The sequence below is a fragment of the Choloepus didactylus genome, chromosome 9, assembly GCF_015220235.1.
Source record: "Choloepus didactylus isolate mChoDid1 chromosome 9, mChoDid1.pri, whole genome shotgun sequence".
Classification (NCBI taxonomy): domain Eukaryota; kingdom Metazoa; phylum Chordata; class Mammalia; order Pilosa; family Megalonychidae; genus Choloepus; species Choloepus didactylus.
This window is the reverse complement of record NC_051315.1, coordinates 59,097,105-59,117,213: the sequence shown is the minus strand read 5'-3', so window position 1 is coordinate 59,117,213 and position 20,109 is coordinate 59,097,105. Positions and strand designations below refer to the sequence as shown.

The 20,109-nt window shown below is 36.2% G+C and overlaps 1 protein-coding gene across 4 annotated transcripts in view; it reads right to left on the bottom strand.

Annotated features, from left to right (window-relative positions):
* UBR3 (ubiquitin protein ligase E3 component n-recognin 3) overlaps positions 1-20,109 on the bottom strand; it is a 364,711-nt gene that overhangs the window by 216,602 nt on the left and 128,000 nt on the right. For all 4 annotated transcript variants that reach the window (XM_037850484.1, XM_037850488.1, XM_037850485.1 and 1 more), the window contains exons 7-10: positions 18,957-19,087; positions 17,502-17,730; positions 11,582-11,761; positions 10,880-11,013 (exon numbers count right to left, since the gene is read on the bottom strand). In XM_037850484.1, the coding sequence (XP_037706412.1) occupies positions 10,880-11,013; positions 11,582-11,761; positions 17,502-17,730; positions 18,957-19,087 (674 nt within the window). The remainder of the gene's footprint in view (positions 1-10,879; positions 11,014-11,581; positions 11,762-17,501; positions 17,731-18,956; positions 19,088-20,109) is intronic.

Here is a 20,109-nt window from a genome sequence, read left to right as displayed (position 1 = left end):
ACAGGTGGCTCGTGGACGCCACCTGCTGGTTAGTTAGAGAGAGTGTACTCCACGAAGCTGTAGATCTGATAAATTAGAGATAAGGACTTCAATTGGTCTACAAATCCTAAAAGAACCCTATCAAGTTTAGCAAATGCCACGAGGCCAAAAACAACAGAAAATTATAAAGCATATGAAAAACCAGACGATATGGATAACCCAAGCCCAAGCACCCAAATCAAAAGATCAGAAGAGACACAGCACCTAGAGCAGCTACTCAAAGAATTAAAGATGAACAATGAGACCATAGTACGGGAGATAAAGGAAATCAAGAAGACCCTAGAAGAGCATAAAGAAGACATTGCAAGACTAAATAAAAAAATGGATGATCTTATGGAAATTAAAGAAACTGCTGACCAAATTAAAAAGATTCTGGACACTCATAGTACAAGACTAGAGGAAGTTGAACAACGAATCAGTGACCTCGAAGATGACAGAATGGAAAATGAAAGCATAAAAGAAAGAATGGGGAAAAAAATTGAAAAAATCGAAATGGACCTCAGGGATATGATAGATAATATGAAACGTCCAAATATAAGACTCATTGGTGTCCCAGAAGGGGAAGAAAAGGGTAAAGGTCTAGGAAGAGTATTCAAAGAAATTGTTGGGGAAAACTTCCCAAATCTTCTAAACAACATAAATACACAAATCATAAACGCTCAGCGAACCCCAAATAGAATAAATCCAAATAAACCCACCCTGAGACATATACTGATCACACTGTCAAACACAGAAGAGAAGGAGCAAGTTCTGAAAGCAGCAAGAGAAAAGCAATTCACCACATACAAAGGAAACAGCATAAGACTAAGTAGTGACTACTCAGCAGCCACCATGGAGGCGAGAAGGCAGTGGCACGATATATTTAAAATTCTGAGTGAGAAAAATTTCCAGCCAAGAATACTTTATCCAGCAAACCTCTCCTTCAAATTTGAGGGAGAGCTGAAATTTTTCACAGACAAACAAATGCTGAGAGAATTTGCTAACAAGAGACCTGCCCTACTGGAGATACTCAAGGGAGCCCTACAGACAGAGAAACAAAGAAAGGACAGAGAGACTTGGAGAAAGGTTCAGTACTAAAGAGATCTGGTATGGGTACAATAAAGGATATTAATAGACAGAGGGGAAAAATATGACAAACATAAACCAAAGGATAAGATGGCTGATTCAAGAAATGCCTTCACGGTTATAACGTTGAATGTAAATGGATTAAACTCCCCAATTAAAAGATATAGATTCGCAGAATGGATCAAAAAAAATGAACCATCAATATGTTGCATACAAGAGACTCATCTTAGACACAGGGACACAAAGAAATTGAAAGTGAACGGATGGAAAAAAATATTTCATGCAAGCTACAGCCAAAAGAAAGCAGGTGTAGCAATATTAATCTCAGATAAAATAGACTTCAAATGCAGGGATGTTTTGAGAGACAAAGACGGCCACTACATACTAATAAAAGGGGCAATTCAGCAAGAAGAAATAACAATCGTAAATGTCTATGCACCCAATCAAGGTGCCACAAAATACATGAGAGAAACACTGGCAAAACTAAAGGAAGCAATTGATGTTTCCACAATAATTGTGGGAGACTTCAACACATCACTCTCTCCTATAGATTGATCAACCAGACAGAAGACCAATAAGGAAATTGAAAACCTAAACAATCTGATAAATGAATTAGATTTAACAGACATATACAGGACATTACATCCCAAATCACCAGGATACACATACTTTTCTAGTGCTCATGGAACTTTCTCCAGAATAGATCATATGCTGGGACATAAAACAAGACTCAATAAATTTAAAAAGATTGAAATTATTCAAAGCACATTCTCTGACCACAATGGAATACAATTAGAAGTCAATAACCATCAGAGACTTAGAAAATTCACAAATACCTGGAGGTTAAACAACACACTCCTAAACAATCAGTGGGTTAAAGAAGAAATAGGAAGAGAAATTGCTAAATATATAGAGATGAATGAAAATGAGAACACAACATACCAAAACCTATGGGATGCAGCAAAAGCAGTGCTAAGGGGGAAATTTATAGCACTAAACGCATATATTAAAAAGGAAGAAAGAGCCAAAATCAAAGAACTAATGGATCAACTGAAGAAGCTAGAAAATGAACAGCAAACCAATCCTAAACCAAGTACAAGAAAAGAAATAACAAGGATTAAAACAGAAATAAAGGACATAGAGAACAAAAAAACAACAGAGAGGATAAATATCATCAAAAGTTGGTTCTTTGAAGATCAACAAGATTGACAAGCCCCTAGCTAGACTGACAAAATAAAAAAGAGAGAAGACCCATATAAACAAAATAATGACTGAAAAAGGTGACATTACTGCAGATCCCGAAGAAATTAAAAAAATTATAAGAGGATACTATGAACAACTGTATGGCAACAAACTGGATAATGTAGAGGAAATGGATAATTTCCTGGAAACATATGAACAACCTAGACTGACCAGAGAAGAAACAGATGACCTCAACCAACCCATCACAAGCAAAGAGATCCAATCAGTCATCAAAAATCTTCCCACAAATAAATACCCAGGGCCAGATGGCTTCACAGGGGAATTCTACCAAACTTTCCAGAAAGAACTGACACCAATCTTACTCAAACTCTTTCAAAACATTGAAGAAAATGGAACACTACCTAACTCATTTTATGTAGCTAACATCAATCTAATACCAAAACCAGGCAAAGATGCTACAAAAAAGGAAAACTACCGGCCAATCTCCCTAATGAATATAGATGCAAAAATCCTCAACAAAATACTTGCAAATCGAATCCAAAGATACATTAAAAAAATCATACACCATGACGAAGTGGGGTTTATTCCAGGCATGCAAGGATGGTTCAACATAAGAAAATCAATCAATGTAATACAACACATTAACAAGTCAAAAGGGAAAAATCAATTGATCATCTCAATAGATGCTGAAAAAGCATTTGACAAAATCCAACATCCGTTTTTGATAAAAACACTTCAAAAGGTAGGAATTGAAGGAAACTTCCTCAACATGATAAAGAGCATATATGAAAAACCCACAGCCAGCATAGTACTCAATGGTGAGAGACTGAAAGCCTTCCCTCTAAGATCAGGAACAAGACAAGGACGCCCGCTGTCACCACTGTTATTCAACATTGTGCTGGAAGTGCTAGCCAGGGCAATCCGGCAAGAGAAAGAAATAAAAGGCATCCAAATTGGAAAAGAAGAAGTAAAACTGTCATTGTTTGCAGATGACATGATCTTATATCTAGAAAACCCTGAGAAATCGACAATACAGCTACTAGAGCTAATAAACAAATTTAGCAAAGTCACGGGATACAAGGTTAATGCACATAAGTCAGTAATGTTTCTATATGCTAGAAATGAACAAACTGAAGAGACACTCAAGAAAAAGATACCATTTTCAATAGCAACTAAAAAAATCAAGTACCTAGGAATAAACTTAACCAAAGATGTAAAAGACCTATACAAAGAAAACTACATAACTCTACTAAAAGAAATAGAAGGGGACCTTAAAAGATGGAAAAATATTCCATGTTCATGGATAGGAAGACTAAATGTCATTAAGATGTCAATTCTACCCAAACTCATCTACAGATTCAATGCAATCCCAATCAAAATTCCAACAACCTACTTTGCAGACTTGGAAAAGCTAGTTATCAAATTTATTTGGAAAGGGAAGATGCCTCGAATTGCTAAAGACACTCTGAAAAAGAAAAACGAAGTGGGAGGACTTACACTCCCTGACTTTGAAGCTTATTATAAAGCCACAGTTGCCAAAACAGCATGGTACTGGCACAAAGATAGACATATAGATCAATGGAATCGAATTGAGAATTCAGAGATAGACCCTCAGATCTATGGCCGACTGATCTTTGATAAGGCCCCCAAAGTCACCGAACTGAGCCATAATGGTCTTTTCAACAAATGGGGCTGGGAGAGTTGGATATCCATATCCAAAAGAATGAAAGAGGACCCCTACCTCACCCCCTACACAAAAATTAACTCAAAATGGACCAAAGATCTCAATATAAAAGAAAGTACCATAAAACTCCTAGAAGATAATGTAGGAAAACATCTTCAAGACCTTGTATTAGGCGGCCACTTCTTAGACTTTACACCCAAAGCACAAGCAACAAAAGAGAAAATAGATAAATGGGAACTCCTCAAGCTTAGAAGTTTCTGCACCTCAAAGGAATTTGTCAAAAAGGTAAAGAGGCAGCCAACTCAATGGGAAAAAATTTTTGGAAACCATGTATCTGACAAAAGACTGATATCTTGCATATATAAAGAAATCCTACAACTCAATGACAATAGTACAGTCGGCCCAATTATAAAATGGGCAAAAGATATGAAAAGACAGTTCTCTGAAGAGGAAATACAAATGGCCAAGAAACACATGAAAAAATGTTCAGCTTCACTAGCTATTACAGAGATGCAAATTAAGACCACAATGAGATACCATCTAACACCGGTTAGAATGGCTGCCATTAAACAAACAGGAAACTACAAATGCTGGAGGGGATGTGGAGAAACTGGAATTCTTATTCATTGTTGGTGGGACTGTATAATGGTTCAGCCACTCTGGAAGTCAGTCTGGCAGTTCCTTAGAAAACTAGATATAGAGTTACCATTTGATCCAGCGATTGCACTTCTCAGTATATACCCGGAAGATCGGAAAGCAGTGACACGAACAGATATCTGTACGCCAATGCTCATAGCAGCATTATTCACAATTGCCAAGAGATGGAAACAACCCAAATGTCCTTCAACAGATGACTGGATAAATAAAATGTGGTATATACACACGATGGAATACTACGCGGCAGTAAGAAGGAACGATCTCGTGAAACATATGACAACATGGATGAACCTTGAGGACATAATGCTGAGCGAAATAAGCCAGGCACAAAAAGAGAAATATTATATAATACCACTAATGTGAACTTTGAAAAATGTAAAACAAATGGTTTATAATGTAGAATGTAGGGGAACTAGCAATAGAGAGCAATTAAGGAAGGGGGGAACAATAATCCAAGAAGAACAGATAAGCTATTTAACGTTCTGGGGATGCCCAGGAATGACTATGGTCTGTTAATTTCTGATGAATATAGTAGGAGCAAGTTCACAGAAATGTTGCTATATTAGGTAACTTTCTTGGGGTAAAGTAGGAACATGTTGGTAGTTAAGAAGTTATCTTAGGTTAGTTGTCTTTTTCTTACTCCCTTGTTATGGTCTCTTTGAAATGTTCTTTTATTGTATGTTTGTTTTCTTTTTAACTTTTTTTTCATACAGTTGATTTAAAAAAGAAGGGAAAGTTAAAAAAAAAAAAAAAGAAAAAGAAAAACAAGGAAAAAAAAAAGATGTAGTGCCCCTTGAGGAGCCTGTGGAGAATGCAGGGGTATTCGCCTACCCCACCTCCATGGTTGCTAACATGACCACAGACATAGGGGACAGGTGGTTTGATGGGTTGAGCCCTCTACCATAGGTTTTGCCCTTGGGAAGACAGTTGCTGCAAAGGAGAGGCTAGGCCTCCCTATGGTTGTGCCTAAGAGCCTCCTCCCGAATGCTTCTTTGTTGCTCAGATGTGGCCCTGTCTCTCTAGCTAAGCCAACTTGAAAGGTGAAATCACTGCCCTCCCCCCTACGTGGGATCAGACACCCAGGGGAGTGAATCTCCCTGGCAACGTGAAATATGACTCCCAGGGAGGAATGTAGACCTGGCATCGTGGGACGGAGAACATCTTCTTGACCAAAAGGGGGATGTGAAAGGAAATGAAATAAGCTTCAGTGGCAGAGAGATTCCAAAAGGAGCCGAGAGGTCACTCTGGTGGGCACTCTTATGCACAATTTAGACAACCCTTTTTAGGTTCTAAAGAATTGGGGTAGCTGGTGGTGGATACCTGAAACTATCAAACTACAACCCAGAACCCAGGAATCTCAAAGACAGTTGTATAAAAATGTAGCTTATGAGGGGTGACAAGGGGATTGGGAAAGCCATAAGGACCACACTCCACTTTGTCTAGTTTATGGATGGATGAGTAGAAAAATAGGGGAAGGAAACAAACAGACAAAGGTACCCAGTGTTCTTTTTTACTTCAATTGCTCTTTTTCACTCTAATTATTATTCTTGTTATTTTTGTGTGTGTGCTAATGAAGGTGTCAGGGATTGATTCGGGTGATGAATGTACCACTATGTAATGGTACTGTAAACAATCGAAAGGACGATTTGTTTTGCATGGCTGCGTGGTATGTGAATATATCTCAATAAAATGAAGATTAAAAAAAAAAAAAAAAAAGAGCATACAATTGATTATCCACCCTGTTGACTGTCTCTCTAAAATATGTATTAAATATCCAAAGTTTATCTTGAACACATCTTGAACATACACTACATGAATTTTATGTTTGGACTATTATTATAGCACCTAACCGGTCTATTGGCTTCTAGGCTTACTGCTTCCCACCCTACCACCAATCCAGTCTTCACCAGCAACTAGAATGATCTTTTAAATGTAAATCAGATCACATCAAACCCCAACTTAAAAATCTTCACTGGCTTCTCCTTAAAATTAAATCCAAGACTCCTTAACAAGATCTACAAGGAGCTGCACAATCTGACCTATGCCTCTTTCTCCAGTTCCACCTTATTCCATTCTATGGCCACAGCCACAATTTCCTTTAAAGCGTAGGTACTTTTCTACTGGCAACAGGCTACTCCAGTCTACCTTCCCCCTCCCCCCACTGTCTCCACTTTTATTCTTCACACAGCAACTTCATAACCTTTCTTCAGAAAATCTTCCCTGACCCTCAAATCCAATCAGTCCCCACACTCTTTCTCCCTCATGGCAACCTATTATTTTCCTTTAGAGCACTTACAAAAGCTTGTAAAGTAAATCTATGCATTTACTTAGTTAATGTCTATCTTCCTATTAGACTGCTCCACAAGAGCAAGAGCCACATCTATTTGGGTCAACACCAAAAACCTAAGCATGTAAACAGTGTCTGGCATAGAATAGCATTCAACAAATATTTTTTTAAATGAATGACAAGCAAACCTCATATTACACGGCAGTTTTTAACAACTGCTAGTGGAGATTAAACATAATACTACAAGAACACTTAGAATGGAATCACAAGTCTGACTGGGAATTCAAGGAGAAGGTTATACATTGGCTGAGTCTCATAAGTAAAATTTTTGAAGAGCTAACACAAATGGTTCTCAATAGTGCCTGGGTCCTACTGCATATCAAATGAATCAAAATCTCTGACAGTGGGGCTTAGGCATCTGTACTTCTTAAGCTTCCCAGATAATTCTGATGCAAGAGAAGCACTAGGCTAAGGAGAGAGGGAGAGAGAGAGAGAGAGAGAGAGAGAGAGAGAGAGAGAGAGAGAGAGAGAGAGACAATTTGACCAAAAGTGTGTGTGGGGTGGGGGTGGGGGGGTAGGGCAGGGATGAGCATGAACAAAAGCAGAGGACAAGAAAGAACACTCAGTGTTGGGAAGTGGTAATCAATCAATAAAGGCACAGAGCCAGAGGAGTACAAGAAGACACATTACAAGAGACAAGTTGAAATTAGATGGTAAAGAATCTTAAAAGCCTCTATAGAAAATTCTGTCAGGGCAGAGTATTGAGACAGAACAGGCTTCTCCTCCTCATGAAACAACTAGATAGGGGCCAGAGGACACCAGGGACCATGGTTTCAGGATGTGACTGGCCATAGAGGGTCTCCCACATTACATGGAGGGGACACTGACAAAAAACGGAGGAGAGACAGCGGCTGGAAGGACGCAGTGAGTTTGTTCCACCTCTGGACTGTCCCCCATCCCCCAGACTGGCAGCAGCAAAACTGCCACTGGGCAAGGGAGTGAGCAGCAGTTCTCCACTCCCATGCACCTATCTTGATAGTTTCTTGGAGGGTGATCCTCTATAGTCAGACAGCGGGGAGCTCCCATGAGGGAACCCAGTGGGCAGCGATTGCTCTCACCACCAATGGAAGTCAGGGGAGGTGCAATGGTGAGAAGCAGGGAGGAGATAGGAACCATACCAGCAATCAGAAGCCCCTCCCACACCCCAGACACTTGTAGGCGCAAGGCACTCAGAGAACCAGCAGGTAGGACCCACATTCCAACTGCAGTGTGTCCTTGATCAGACTCCCTGCCTACCTGCTCAGGGCCCACATTGCAGTCCCAGGACAGGCATTCCCCAGTACACACGGAGATTCAGTGCATACCAAGCTCTGGTGCACTGACTGGTTCCCCACTCGGTTTGGACTTCACCCACTGCACCCAAGTCCAGGGAAGACCTACTTGAGAGTGCCACCTGCTGGTACGTTAGGGAAACTGCACTCCAGCAAGCTGTTCCCCCAAGAGCGCAACCTGCTGGCAAAACTGGGAAACTGCACTCCAGCAAACAAAATTATATATAAATGCTCAAATTCTGCACTTCCCAAAATAATCCTATCAAGACAAGCAAATGCCCCGAAGCCAACAGAAAGTTACAAAGCACCTGAAGGATCTAGAAGATATGGATAAGCAAAATAAACAAATGAAAACCCTGCAAGAGACATAAAATTTGGAGCAATTAATTAAAGAAGTACAAACAAATCTCCAAAACAACTTCAACGAGATGGCTAAAGACATCAAGGAAATCAAGAAGATACTACAAAGGCATAAAGAATTTGAAAAAGTAAATTAAAAAATAGCAGGCCTTATGGAAATAAAAGACACTGTGGCTCAAATTAAAAATATACTAGAGACACACAATAGCAGATTTGAAGAGGCAAAAGAAAGGATAAGTGGACTTGAGGACAGATTAACTGAATGCAAACACACAAAAGAACAAATGGGGAAAAATAAAAAAAAAATTGGAAATGGATCTCAGAGAAATGACGGACAACCTGAAGTGAACAAATATAAGAATTACTGGTGTTCCAGAAGAAGAGAAGGGTAAAAGGCTAGGAAGAGTGTTTCAAGACATAGTTGAGGAAAACTTCCCAAACCTTCTAAATGACATAAATATGCAAATCAAAGAAGCCCAATGAACTCCAAATAGAAAAAATCCAAATAAACCTACTCTAAGACATATACTGATTAGATTGTCAAATGCTGAAGAGAAGGAGCAAGTTCTGAAAGCAGCAAGAGAGAAGCATTCATCACATACAAGGGAAACCACATAAGACTAAGTGCTGACTACTAAGCGGGCACCCTGGAGGTGAGAAGGCAGTGGTATGACATATTTAAGATTTTAAAAGAGAAAAATTGCCAGCCCCAAATTGTTTCAACAGCAAAGCTCTCCTTCAAAACTGAAAGAGAGTTTAAAATTTTCACAGACAAATACATGCTGAGAGAATTTATTACCAAGAGATCTGCCCTGCAAGAAATAATAAAGGGAGCTCTAACAGCTGAGAAAAAAGAAAGAAGAGAGCAGTCTGGAGAAGAGCATAGAACTGAAGAGTTATTAATAAGGGTAACTTAAAGGAAAAACAGAGAGGGTGAAAAAAAATAGCTCTAACAACTAAAAACTAAAGGATAAGATGGCTGGTTCAAGAATTCCCTTCACAGTAATAACTTCAAATGTGAATGGATTAAACTCTCCAATTAAAAGATACAAACTGGTAGAATGGATTAAAAAATATGACCCATCGATATGCTGTTTACAGAAGACATCTTTTATATATATTTGTACAGCAAGACATACACACAATTACAAGTAAGCATTTTCTTATCCAATTATAAGAATTTATTTTGCTGCTATGCTATTCCTAGATTGTTTTTATAAACAACAGGGATTGTGTGATACTTACTCTGACTTTGTGCTTGAAATCTTTAAAGTATAAAATTTATTGAGGACTAATCTCACCCCTTGAAAGACAAGAAACTGATAATGGGTAAAATGAAACAGTAAAGATGAATGTGGAGACTCATTGTGCCAGTTTGGATGTATTATGTCCCCCAAAATGCCATTATCTTTGATGCAATCTTATGGGGGCAGATATACTGGTGTTGATTAGGTTGGAACCTTGTGATTTAGTGTTTCCATGGAGATGTGACCCACCCAACTGTGAGTGACACCTTTGATTAAGGTATGACCTCTTGATTGAATGTTTCCATCGAGGTATGCTCCACCCATTCAGCGTGGCTCATTATTGGATCACTGCAGTTCTTTAAAAAGAGCCACACAGGCCCAGATGCAGAGCAGCTAAGAGTGACATTTTAGAGAGAGCAACTGAGGGTGACATTTTGGAGGTGCTGCAGCTTACAGAGACATTTTGGAGAATACAACCCAGGAGCAAACAGAGGCCTAGAGAGGAACGTCATGGGAGAAAGTCATTTTGAAACCAGAACCCCAGAGCAAATGCCAGCCACGTGCCTTCCAAGCTAACAGAGGTTTTCCGATGCCCATGGCCATCCTTCAGTGAGGGTACCCAATTGTTGATGCCTTACCTTGGACACTTTATGGCCTTCAGATTGTAACTTTGTAATCAAATAAAACCTCTTTATAAAAGCCAATCCATTTCTGGTATTTTGCATAACAGCAGTATTAGCAAACCTGAACACTCATGAAGTTTCAAAGGCTATTCACAACAGGGGGCAGGTAAGAAGATCTGATAACATTAATACATTTCAATCTTCCTAAGAATAATGAGTCTGTCTCATGTCAGATTTCACAGAGCTAAATTCAGTTTGAAAAAGAATTAAACACTGGACATTACCGTAGACGAGTAAATAGATCAATGTTTTCACAAATCTCCATCTTAACAAATTATTCTAAAAGTATACACATAAGTTTAACAAAAATATTTTCAACCTACCCTAACTTTACAATGTGATAAGAGTCCCCACATTGGCTGTGCACAGGCCTCAAGTTCAGCAGCAAAGGCAGCATAGTATGTCTGAGACTCAAATTCCACATGTTCATTTAGTTCTCGCTTGTTTAAGTTCATACCTTGCAAAAATTAAAGCAGATATAAACTTTGCTAAATGAAAGCAAATGTTCAGATTAAAAATCAAGTAAACTACTCCCAATATCAAATGCACTTTAATACATATAAATGGCATATATAACACAGTAAATAGAGAAATAAGTAAATCATTTAAAACGAAATAGCCTTTTCAGAATTCTTTACAAACTAGGTTTTCTTGGAGACACTTTGTGAACTCTTTCTTATATAACACAATTGAATATTTTTAAACAAGAAAGTCAAAATAATTTTAATTGATACCAGCTGAAATTTTAGTGAAAGTATTAAGAATCCTGGAGAATAGATTAGACATTTCTAGATTAACAGTTTAAAATGCCAAAACATTACTGTGCTGTTTTTCTTAATAACTTGACATTTTCCTATCTTATGTTTTCACAAACACTTTATTAAAGTACTTAAAAATATCAATTAATTAAAACACCATTTCACATGAAACCTGAATGATATGCTATTATATTTTAATTAGTATTCAGAGTTTAAAATTAGGCATTTTATAAACAAAAAAATTAAAATAAAAGGTAAAATTCATACCTTGAAAGAAAGACACAAAGTTCATCCATGTAACTAACAAACCATGGTCCTCTAGAAATCTCTTGGCCACACTTTGATGAGAAAGAATATTAATAAAATCACTAACGAGAGGCCAATAAGTATTATTCTTCAGTAATGCTTCTCCACAGTTCACTACCACATGTAAACTATTTTCTTCATCTACGAAAGACACACATCCCCAGAATAAGTAAGTTAAAAAAAATTTTACCAATGATACAAAATAGTGTAGACTTAGAATCAGAAACACTTAAATTCAAACCCAGCCTAACTTTTAAGATCTCTAGGGCATTAGGCAATTTATTTAGACTCTCTGAATCAATTTCCTCATCTCTAAAATGGGGAGGTGCAGGTGGGGGAAGAACCACTTATCTTAAGGGAATTAAATGAGATAATGTTAAAACAAAGCACTCAGCACACCATTATAGTAATTATTACCATATATTCACTGTTACCTGATAAAAACTGAGCCAGCTACATGTTTATAAAACCTTTTGAAGAAAATAATGACATAATACAATATTTTCAGTTCCCACCAATAAAAGAAATTGATCTTGGATTAATCTCATTCTATCTCATCACTTAAATCTATATAATCACAAGCAATATATATTTGCTTTCTTCTATTCAAAGAATATATGAAATATAATTTTTTAGCAAACATGGTATTTCAAAAGGAAAAGAGCAAAAAACACACAAACTTCTTAAGCCTTAAAAAAAATTCTCGGAGTTTAAATAAATACATTGAGGGAAAACTTAAGCTTGAGAAAAAAATCTTTATATGAAAAATTATATATGCATTAGTTGTCTTAATCAATTCCAACTCAACTGTTTCAGCAGACTAACAAGCCCTCCATTCTCACTGTAAAACATACTAATACCCAAAACACATGGACTTCTAAATGCTGGGAGTCTAGTCCCTAATATACAAGTTGAGTAATGTGGTTACCTAGAGACAGTTTGTGTTGCTCTTCATGCCAATTGCTCTTTTTATTGTAACGATAAAATATAAATTAAAAGTATATAAACTGATGAAATATGAACGCATAGAAAGTTGTTACAAAAACTGGATCAAATGCTTTTGAGCGACAATTCAAGTGCCTTTTAAAAGTGCTAAAAAATCTTGGGGGAGAAAAATCTTAAAAGCCTTGAAGGATTTTACACTCAAATTGCTTCACACAAATTTTTATGATCACATTCTATTTTAAAGAAACTGAATATGGAATTCACAGATGGTGCTTTAGCGATGTGGTATATATAAGATGACTGAAAACTCTAGTCAAGGAAACCATACCCTAACAATGCTTTGCCAAAATAAAAAGACTGGAGAATAAACGTGTACTTCTGTGTTTTAAGTTAAAATACAATGTTTGAGGTACTTATTATGATTCTGTAATGATTTCTCACTTCAGTCAACTTTTTCACTAGCCACCTACCACTAACACCTACCTGTCAAACCTATCAGTGAGGAGAGCCTCTGTTGCACTGCTTAATAGCATACATTAAATTTAGATCATTTAGGTTTCTGTCCATGGAATTATTTTACCAAATTCTTAAGTTTAACAACATATACGAACATATATGAACAGGACCCACTGAGGTTAAGTATGCTCTCTTTTAGTGCTTCTCAGTGGGGTGAGAGAGGGTATAACTAAATGAGGAAGTGAGATTCTGAAAAAAACCCATCCACCCTGTCCCCTGATTGACAATTACTGCCATGTGAGCTGGTGAGCTACCGATATTAATGGGATGACAGTGCTTAGGAATATTGGGGTTTAAAAAAAAAAAAAAAGTTGAGAATTACTGTTCTATTTACTCGAAACCAGAGGGAGAATAAGCAGAACATAATTAATTAAATTTACTATTTTCCTGACAATGCTTTAAATACTACTGTTCTTGCAGAATTTTATAGACCAGCCTAAGGAGTTTGGGGTTCATGTGAACGGAATGGCAAGGCAGACCAATTTTAAGAGAAGGGACATGATCAGATCTGTATTATGGAGGGTGACTAGAAGAAGGTGGTGATGACTACCAGGAAGGGGCCTAGAGATGGCAATGGCTTGAATTATGGTGGTGACAAGAAGATGTAGAGATGAAGAGAAGTGGCTCTTTAAAGATATTTAGGTTTAAATGACAGACCTGGTGATGTCTCCTATATCTTCAAGGAGTAAGAAGAAGTCAAAGATGACCCCTAGGTTTTTAAGTTGGCAACTGGCTAGATGGTTAGACAGTGGTACTAAAACATGAATGGGCATAAACACACTCATACACACAAGGAATAATGAAAAAGAAGCAGACTTGATAGAGAAATGAGTTTTGTTTTGGACATTGCATGTCTGAGGTAATTGTAGGCATCCAGAGAGTATGGTCCAATAGACGGTTTGATATGCAGGACGGAGATCAGATTTGGGGTTATTAGCATCTATAAACATTGCTATAGCTATGCAACACACAGCTTTAAGTTCCATTTTACAAAGTTTTATAAGAAAAATTATAAAATCTCAAGGATAAGGAAAATTACGAGATATTTGGCTACAGAGAGGCTGTTAAAAATATAGAGATTGCACTGTAATATTTATAACTAGTTATGGGTTCTAGGGTAGGTTTAAAGCTCATTCCAATACTCACTGTAAAAATGAGGAAAAATTATGGTGCTTTTATAAAACCAATAAATATGTATCATGGAATGTTATGGTATTTTTGAAAGAGAAAAAACACCATAGCAAGGTTTGCAGGCTGCTAAAGATAGTTTTAGACTTCAGCTTGGAGATAATGCAATTTATTCCTAGAAAAAAATGCATTTGTATTCAAAGATCTTAGAAACGCTACCTGTAACTATTCAGCTTCTGGAAAATTCAATCTGTTTAAGAACCTCCAGAACAGATTAACTGCATTGGAAGGAAAACATACATAGAAAGCAAGTGAGACCATACAATATGATTTCAGAAGAAATGGGAAAAGTGAGAAAAGCAGAGACACCAGGACCAAGCACTGAGAAACACCAACATTGATGAGACAAGTTAAGACGAGTGTCAGGCCACAAGAAGAGCAGACAATCAACAGTGTGAAATGCTGCTAAAGGCAATCAACATACAGTCCAAAGACGGGCCCCTTGCTTCATAATCAAGTAGGTTGTAGAAAAGGTGACCATATAATTTATTGTACACAGTGGAACACTTTTGAGTGTAAAGGGGATTATGTTAGTAACTGTCAAAGCAACTGGCATGACTTGGGAAAATTCTGAGAAAATTAGGCCGTATGGGCCACTTGAATAACAGACAATTTCAAAGACAGCAATTTTAACAGAACAATGCAAGCAGACACTAGACTGAGGTGGGTTGATGAGTTACTGGGAGATAAGGAAACAGGTTTAAAAAACTCTCTGGCTACTCTCTCCCTCTAACTGAGCCATCTCGACAGGTGAACTCGCTGCCCTCCCCCCTACGTGGGACCCGACTCCCAGGGGTGTAAATCTCCCTGGCAATGCAGAGTATGACTCCCAGGGATGAATGTGGACCCAGTATCATGGGACAGAGAGTATCTTGACCAAAAGGGGGATGCAAAATGAGACGAAATAGTTTCAATGGCTGAGAGATTTCAAATGGAGTCAAGAGGTCACTCTGGTGGACATTCTTATGCACTATATAGATAACACCTCTTAGGTTTTAATTATTTAATTAGTATTGGAATAGATAGAAGTAAATACCTGAAACTACCAAACTCCAACCCAGCAGTCTGGACTCCTGAAGACAATTATATAATAATGTAGATTACAAGGGGTGACAGTGTGATTGTGAAGACCTTGTGGATCACACGCCCTTTATCTAGTGTATGGATGAGCAGAAAAATGGGGATAAAAACTAAAGGACAAATGGGGTGGGATGGGGGGATGATTTGGGTGTTCTTTTTTCACTTTTATTTTTTATTCTTGTTCTGGTTCTTTCTGATGTAAGGAAAATGTTCAGAGATAGATTGTGGTGATGAACGGATAACTATGTTATTATACTGTGGACAGTGGACTGTATACCATGGATGATTGTATGGTGTGTGAATGTATTTCAATAAAACTGAATTTAATTAAAAAAAAAAAAAAAAAACTCTCTGGCTATAGAAAGAGGCAGACTTATACACATCTTTTTCCCAAGCATTCTTCCTTGAAGACCAACCAAATACAGACCATGTAATAAACACAGCTAAACCACTTAGCTAAGGGAACAGTCTCTAGATTCTTTTCAAAAGAAGACGCATTTTTAAATTTAAAATATTTCAAGTTTACAAATTAACAACACTATTTTTGTGAAAAGTCCTTCTCTAAATACATAATTCTATATAACAGTATTACTAATATAGCTGAATAATGATAGATACTATTTCAAAAAGAAAAGGAAAAAAACAAAAAGCAATATATACAGCTATACTGCTATGAACAAAAAAGTCATATTACATGAAAAAAGAAAAATGATAATACAAAGAAATTTTTAAATTTGCCTTTAAAAAAGTAAAGAGGCATTGCTTAATGTATATAATGTATTATGTCCTGACTGTACCTACGATGGGAAAGCAGAGTCACATGAGAGGTAAGGGCATGGCTTTGAAGTCAGAAACCCAACCTTACCATTTATACCTATTAGACCACAGACCACTGACTTCAACTTCCTAAGCCAAAGTTGCCTCATCTATAAAATGAAGATAACAATATCTACTTCATAAGATTATTGACAGTTAAATTAGATAATGTATATAAAGTACTGAGAAGAGTCTGAAATATAGTGAATACTCAAAAGATGATAGCTATCATAATCAGCTAGCTATTGTTATATATAGGACATTATGCCCTCCAATGATCATATATCAACTTTCAGGATATAATGTCACATCTGAAAATAGACAGACTATCAGTATAAAGAGAAAATAAGAGCTGATATGGGCAAGGAGGCAATAGTGCAACAAGACTTTCTACAAGAAACTTCCTAAGATTTAATTTAAGGTATTGTTTACTGTTGTCTTCAAAGTTTAGCTTCAGGTGCCAACAAGTGAAGACAAAGTCCCACCAATTGGGCGTGGCTGTGTCATAATTAAGAATAAAGGTTCTGATATCAGGAGAATGAAGTCCTCCCTGGCTTTCTCCTTTACTAGCAGTAAAATCTCGGGCAAATGACTTAACTTCTCTAAGCCTCAATATACTCATTGAGGGTGAAGAGGGGATAGTAATACCAATTTCAGAGAGCTGTCGAGAAGCTTAATTGAGACAACATATGAATAGCATTTAACACAGTGCCTGGTACATAGCAAATACTCAAATAACATAAATTATTAAAGGAAGGTAAAGTTAAGAAAGACCACAGAAAAATGAGAATGGGAAGATGTCCTGGAAATGTCATGGAAGGTTGGGAAGTATCAATCATATAGTAGATACAAAAGAAAATCAAAGATCTCAATGTGAAAACACAGAGAAGGCAAGATTTATTCCAATTTTTAAGCATATAAAAATGTCTAAGGCTGATAGCAATAAATTCCCAATAAAAAACAGGAAAATGTCTAAAAAGGAATGGTTAAATATAGTATAGCCATATGATATTAATACCTACAATTTTAAAAAACATGTTCTTGACATGTACAGTATGGTAACATTTTCATTAATAAAAAAATACATGTCTGCATTTATAAACACACTCACACACACAAAAAAATATAGAAAAGAAATACCCCAAATTGTTAACAGCAGTTTTATGTGAATGATGAAACTGCAGGTGATGTTAAACTTTAGGAAAGTTTCTGAAATTTCTTTAACAAATATGTATTATTTTTAAAAGAACTATTTTTTAAGCATATAAGTAGTTTTTAAGGCTAGCCATCCTAATCAAATTAGTAACAGGACTAGGAAAAATAATTCTGAGTTTACCTTGTAGCTCACTTTTAATAAGGCAACTTTCCATCATGTATAATAGCACAGTGACCATAATATCCAGCAGCTGACATTCTTCTGTTACCTGTCTGGCTAGCTCCTCATTGCTGAATAACTGAACACTAATATGCACAATTCTGTTAGACATTGTGTCTGATTCGTGACTTTTCTTCAGTGTTTTCATAATGAAAGCATAATGCTGAACAAAGGTTTTTGTAAAAGCAACCTGTAAGAATTTTTAAATAGGAACATAAAATATTAGTTTAACTTTGAATTGTATAAAGCATTTTCCAATATATTAATATTAGCATTTTAAAGCTATTCTCAGCTTGTGATAATGTCCAAGCTAATAGAAGAAGCAGTTCCAATGATCACAGTAGACTTGGGTTACATTTTTTATATTTTGGAACATTAGCAAAATACTTTGATGGCTAAAAAAAAATCTTAATAGGTATTTTAATTTATTAAAGTTTTAAAGCAATTACAACTACCTTGGTTTAAGAATATAAATTTTCACTTGGCTCCACAAAATATATCCATTTACTAATGTAAAAGTGTCTTTTCTTCTATGCCATCTACTTTAGCATAAAATCTGAAGTCTAAATTAAAATCTATCACAGAAGATTTAATATAGCTAAACAAGTGAGTCAGTATGATAACTCCAAAAGAAACAGCCTTCTTTTATCTGAATGCTGACCACTAATCTAATTTTTCTGCAGTGTTACTTTATTTACACAATTTCCTTTTTGTGTGACACATACATTTCCTGTTTTTATAGCATGTGTAAAGACATGCAAAACAATGGCACTGTTAAAGTGCCACTTCAAAAGAGGCTTTATTTCCTACACCATAAGAAAAATTATAGCATTTTCTATTTTTCTCTCATGTACTGGGCTGTGTCACTTGGCCATAATCATATGGTAGCAACCGGTAGGGCTCCTCCCAGGAGGAGACTTCACCTACCTATATTTGTACATGGATCAATAACTGTTCTCTCTTTAATGGTTGTGGCCAGCAGCTACTAACCCCATGCTTTTCCCATACCTAACACCAGAATCTAAATTCCATTTCCCCCATTAAACACGCATAATACCTTGTGCTTCTTCAGAGGACTTACAACAATTTTTAACTACATATTTATTTGTGTGATTGTGTTTTCAATGTGTATCTCCCCAGCATCCTCTTCAGACCAAGCTCCATACAGAAAGTTCTGAACCCATTGGAATTCTCAGTTGTCCTACTTTGCCTTAGAACTACAATACTGTACTTTTCTGCAGACCCTGTGTTGGCAACAGAGCACTAGGAAATGCTCATCCAAGTGTTTTATCAGCCTCAGATCTACAATACAATAAGCCACAGCTGAGAAATATATCAACAATGATTTACTAATTTAATAATGAAGAGGTAAAGAAAGGAGAACAGTTTAGAAAGGAAATAAAAAAATTTAGCTACCTTATACTCTTGATCTGGAAGCATGTTGAGTAAGAAAGTCACCATCTTCTGAGGGAATTCATACTTTATAGTCCAAAACAATAGTTCTTCCAGGAAACTTTTGTGTTTCAAAACATCCATTATGGATTGATCTGCGTAAGAAAAAGAAAACTTGTCACCTAATGATTTTAGTTGCTCATTTCATTTAATCTTCACTATAGTTAATAATCTATCAACCACAAACACCTGCATGTATCCAAAAATTAAGGATACTCTTTCAATTATGCAGTGTTACTGACATGATAGTATATAGAAAAGAAAATGCTTAATCCTTATATTTTAATATAAAGCAATTACTAAAAAACTAATTACTTGTCCTTAAATATAAGTTCTTTATCTAAAATTTCTACTATTATAAGATTCAAAATAATTATCTTACAAGAATGTTATCTTACAAGAATAATTAACCTAAAATAATACCTATTTTAAGCAAAAACAAATATGATGAAGAGCAAAATAAAGTCCCAAGTTATCTAAATTTTTAAATATTTAATTTTAAAGGGGAAAAATCTTTATAGGATTTAATGATTCATCCATTTCTTTAAAATTATCCTTCATAAGTGAAATAGTAACTTCACCAGAGAAAATAATTACCTAACGTACTGCTTACTCTAGTATACAGAAGCATTTACTTTTTTCTGTTAAGAATGTAACAGAAAATGTGAATGTAATTAAAATATATTTAATTATATATTTAAATGTGGTTAAAGGGGGAAATTTTAGGTTATATTTATGTTACTAAAATAAAATTTATTTTAAATATTTCAGAAAAAGTATACAGAGTGTTAGATATGCTTACTTGCATTAAACTCACAATACCCTCTTGATGAATAGAGAAAGGGAAAAATGGATACAGATATTCAAAAGAGGATAGCATCATGTACAGGAAAGCCTATTTCTAAGGACAAGTCTCACACTTTAAGGGCTAATCTCTGCATCCTTGCCATGCTTACTCAACAAAAGGGTCTTAACAGGCATATGATGAACTGGATAGTTCAGATCCTTTTGCTATCTCTTTCTCTCACTGATTACCTACAGTTTCGTTGTTGTTTTCCTGAAAATGAACTCGAAAATTCGGACTATTAATCTTCATCAGGGCAAATGATATTGAGCT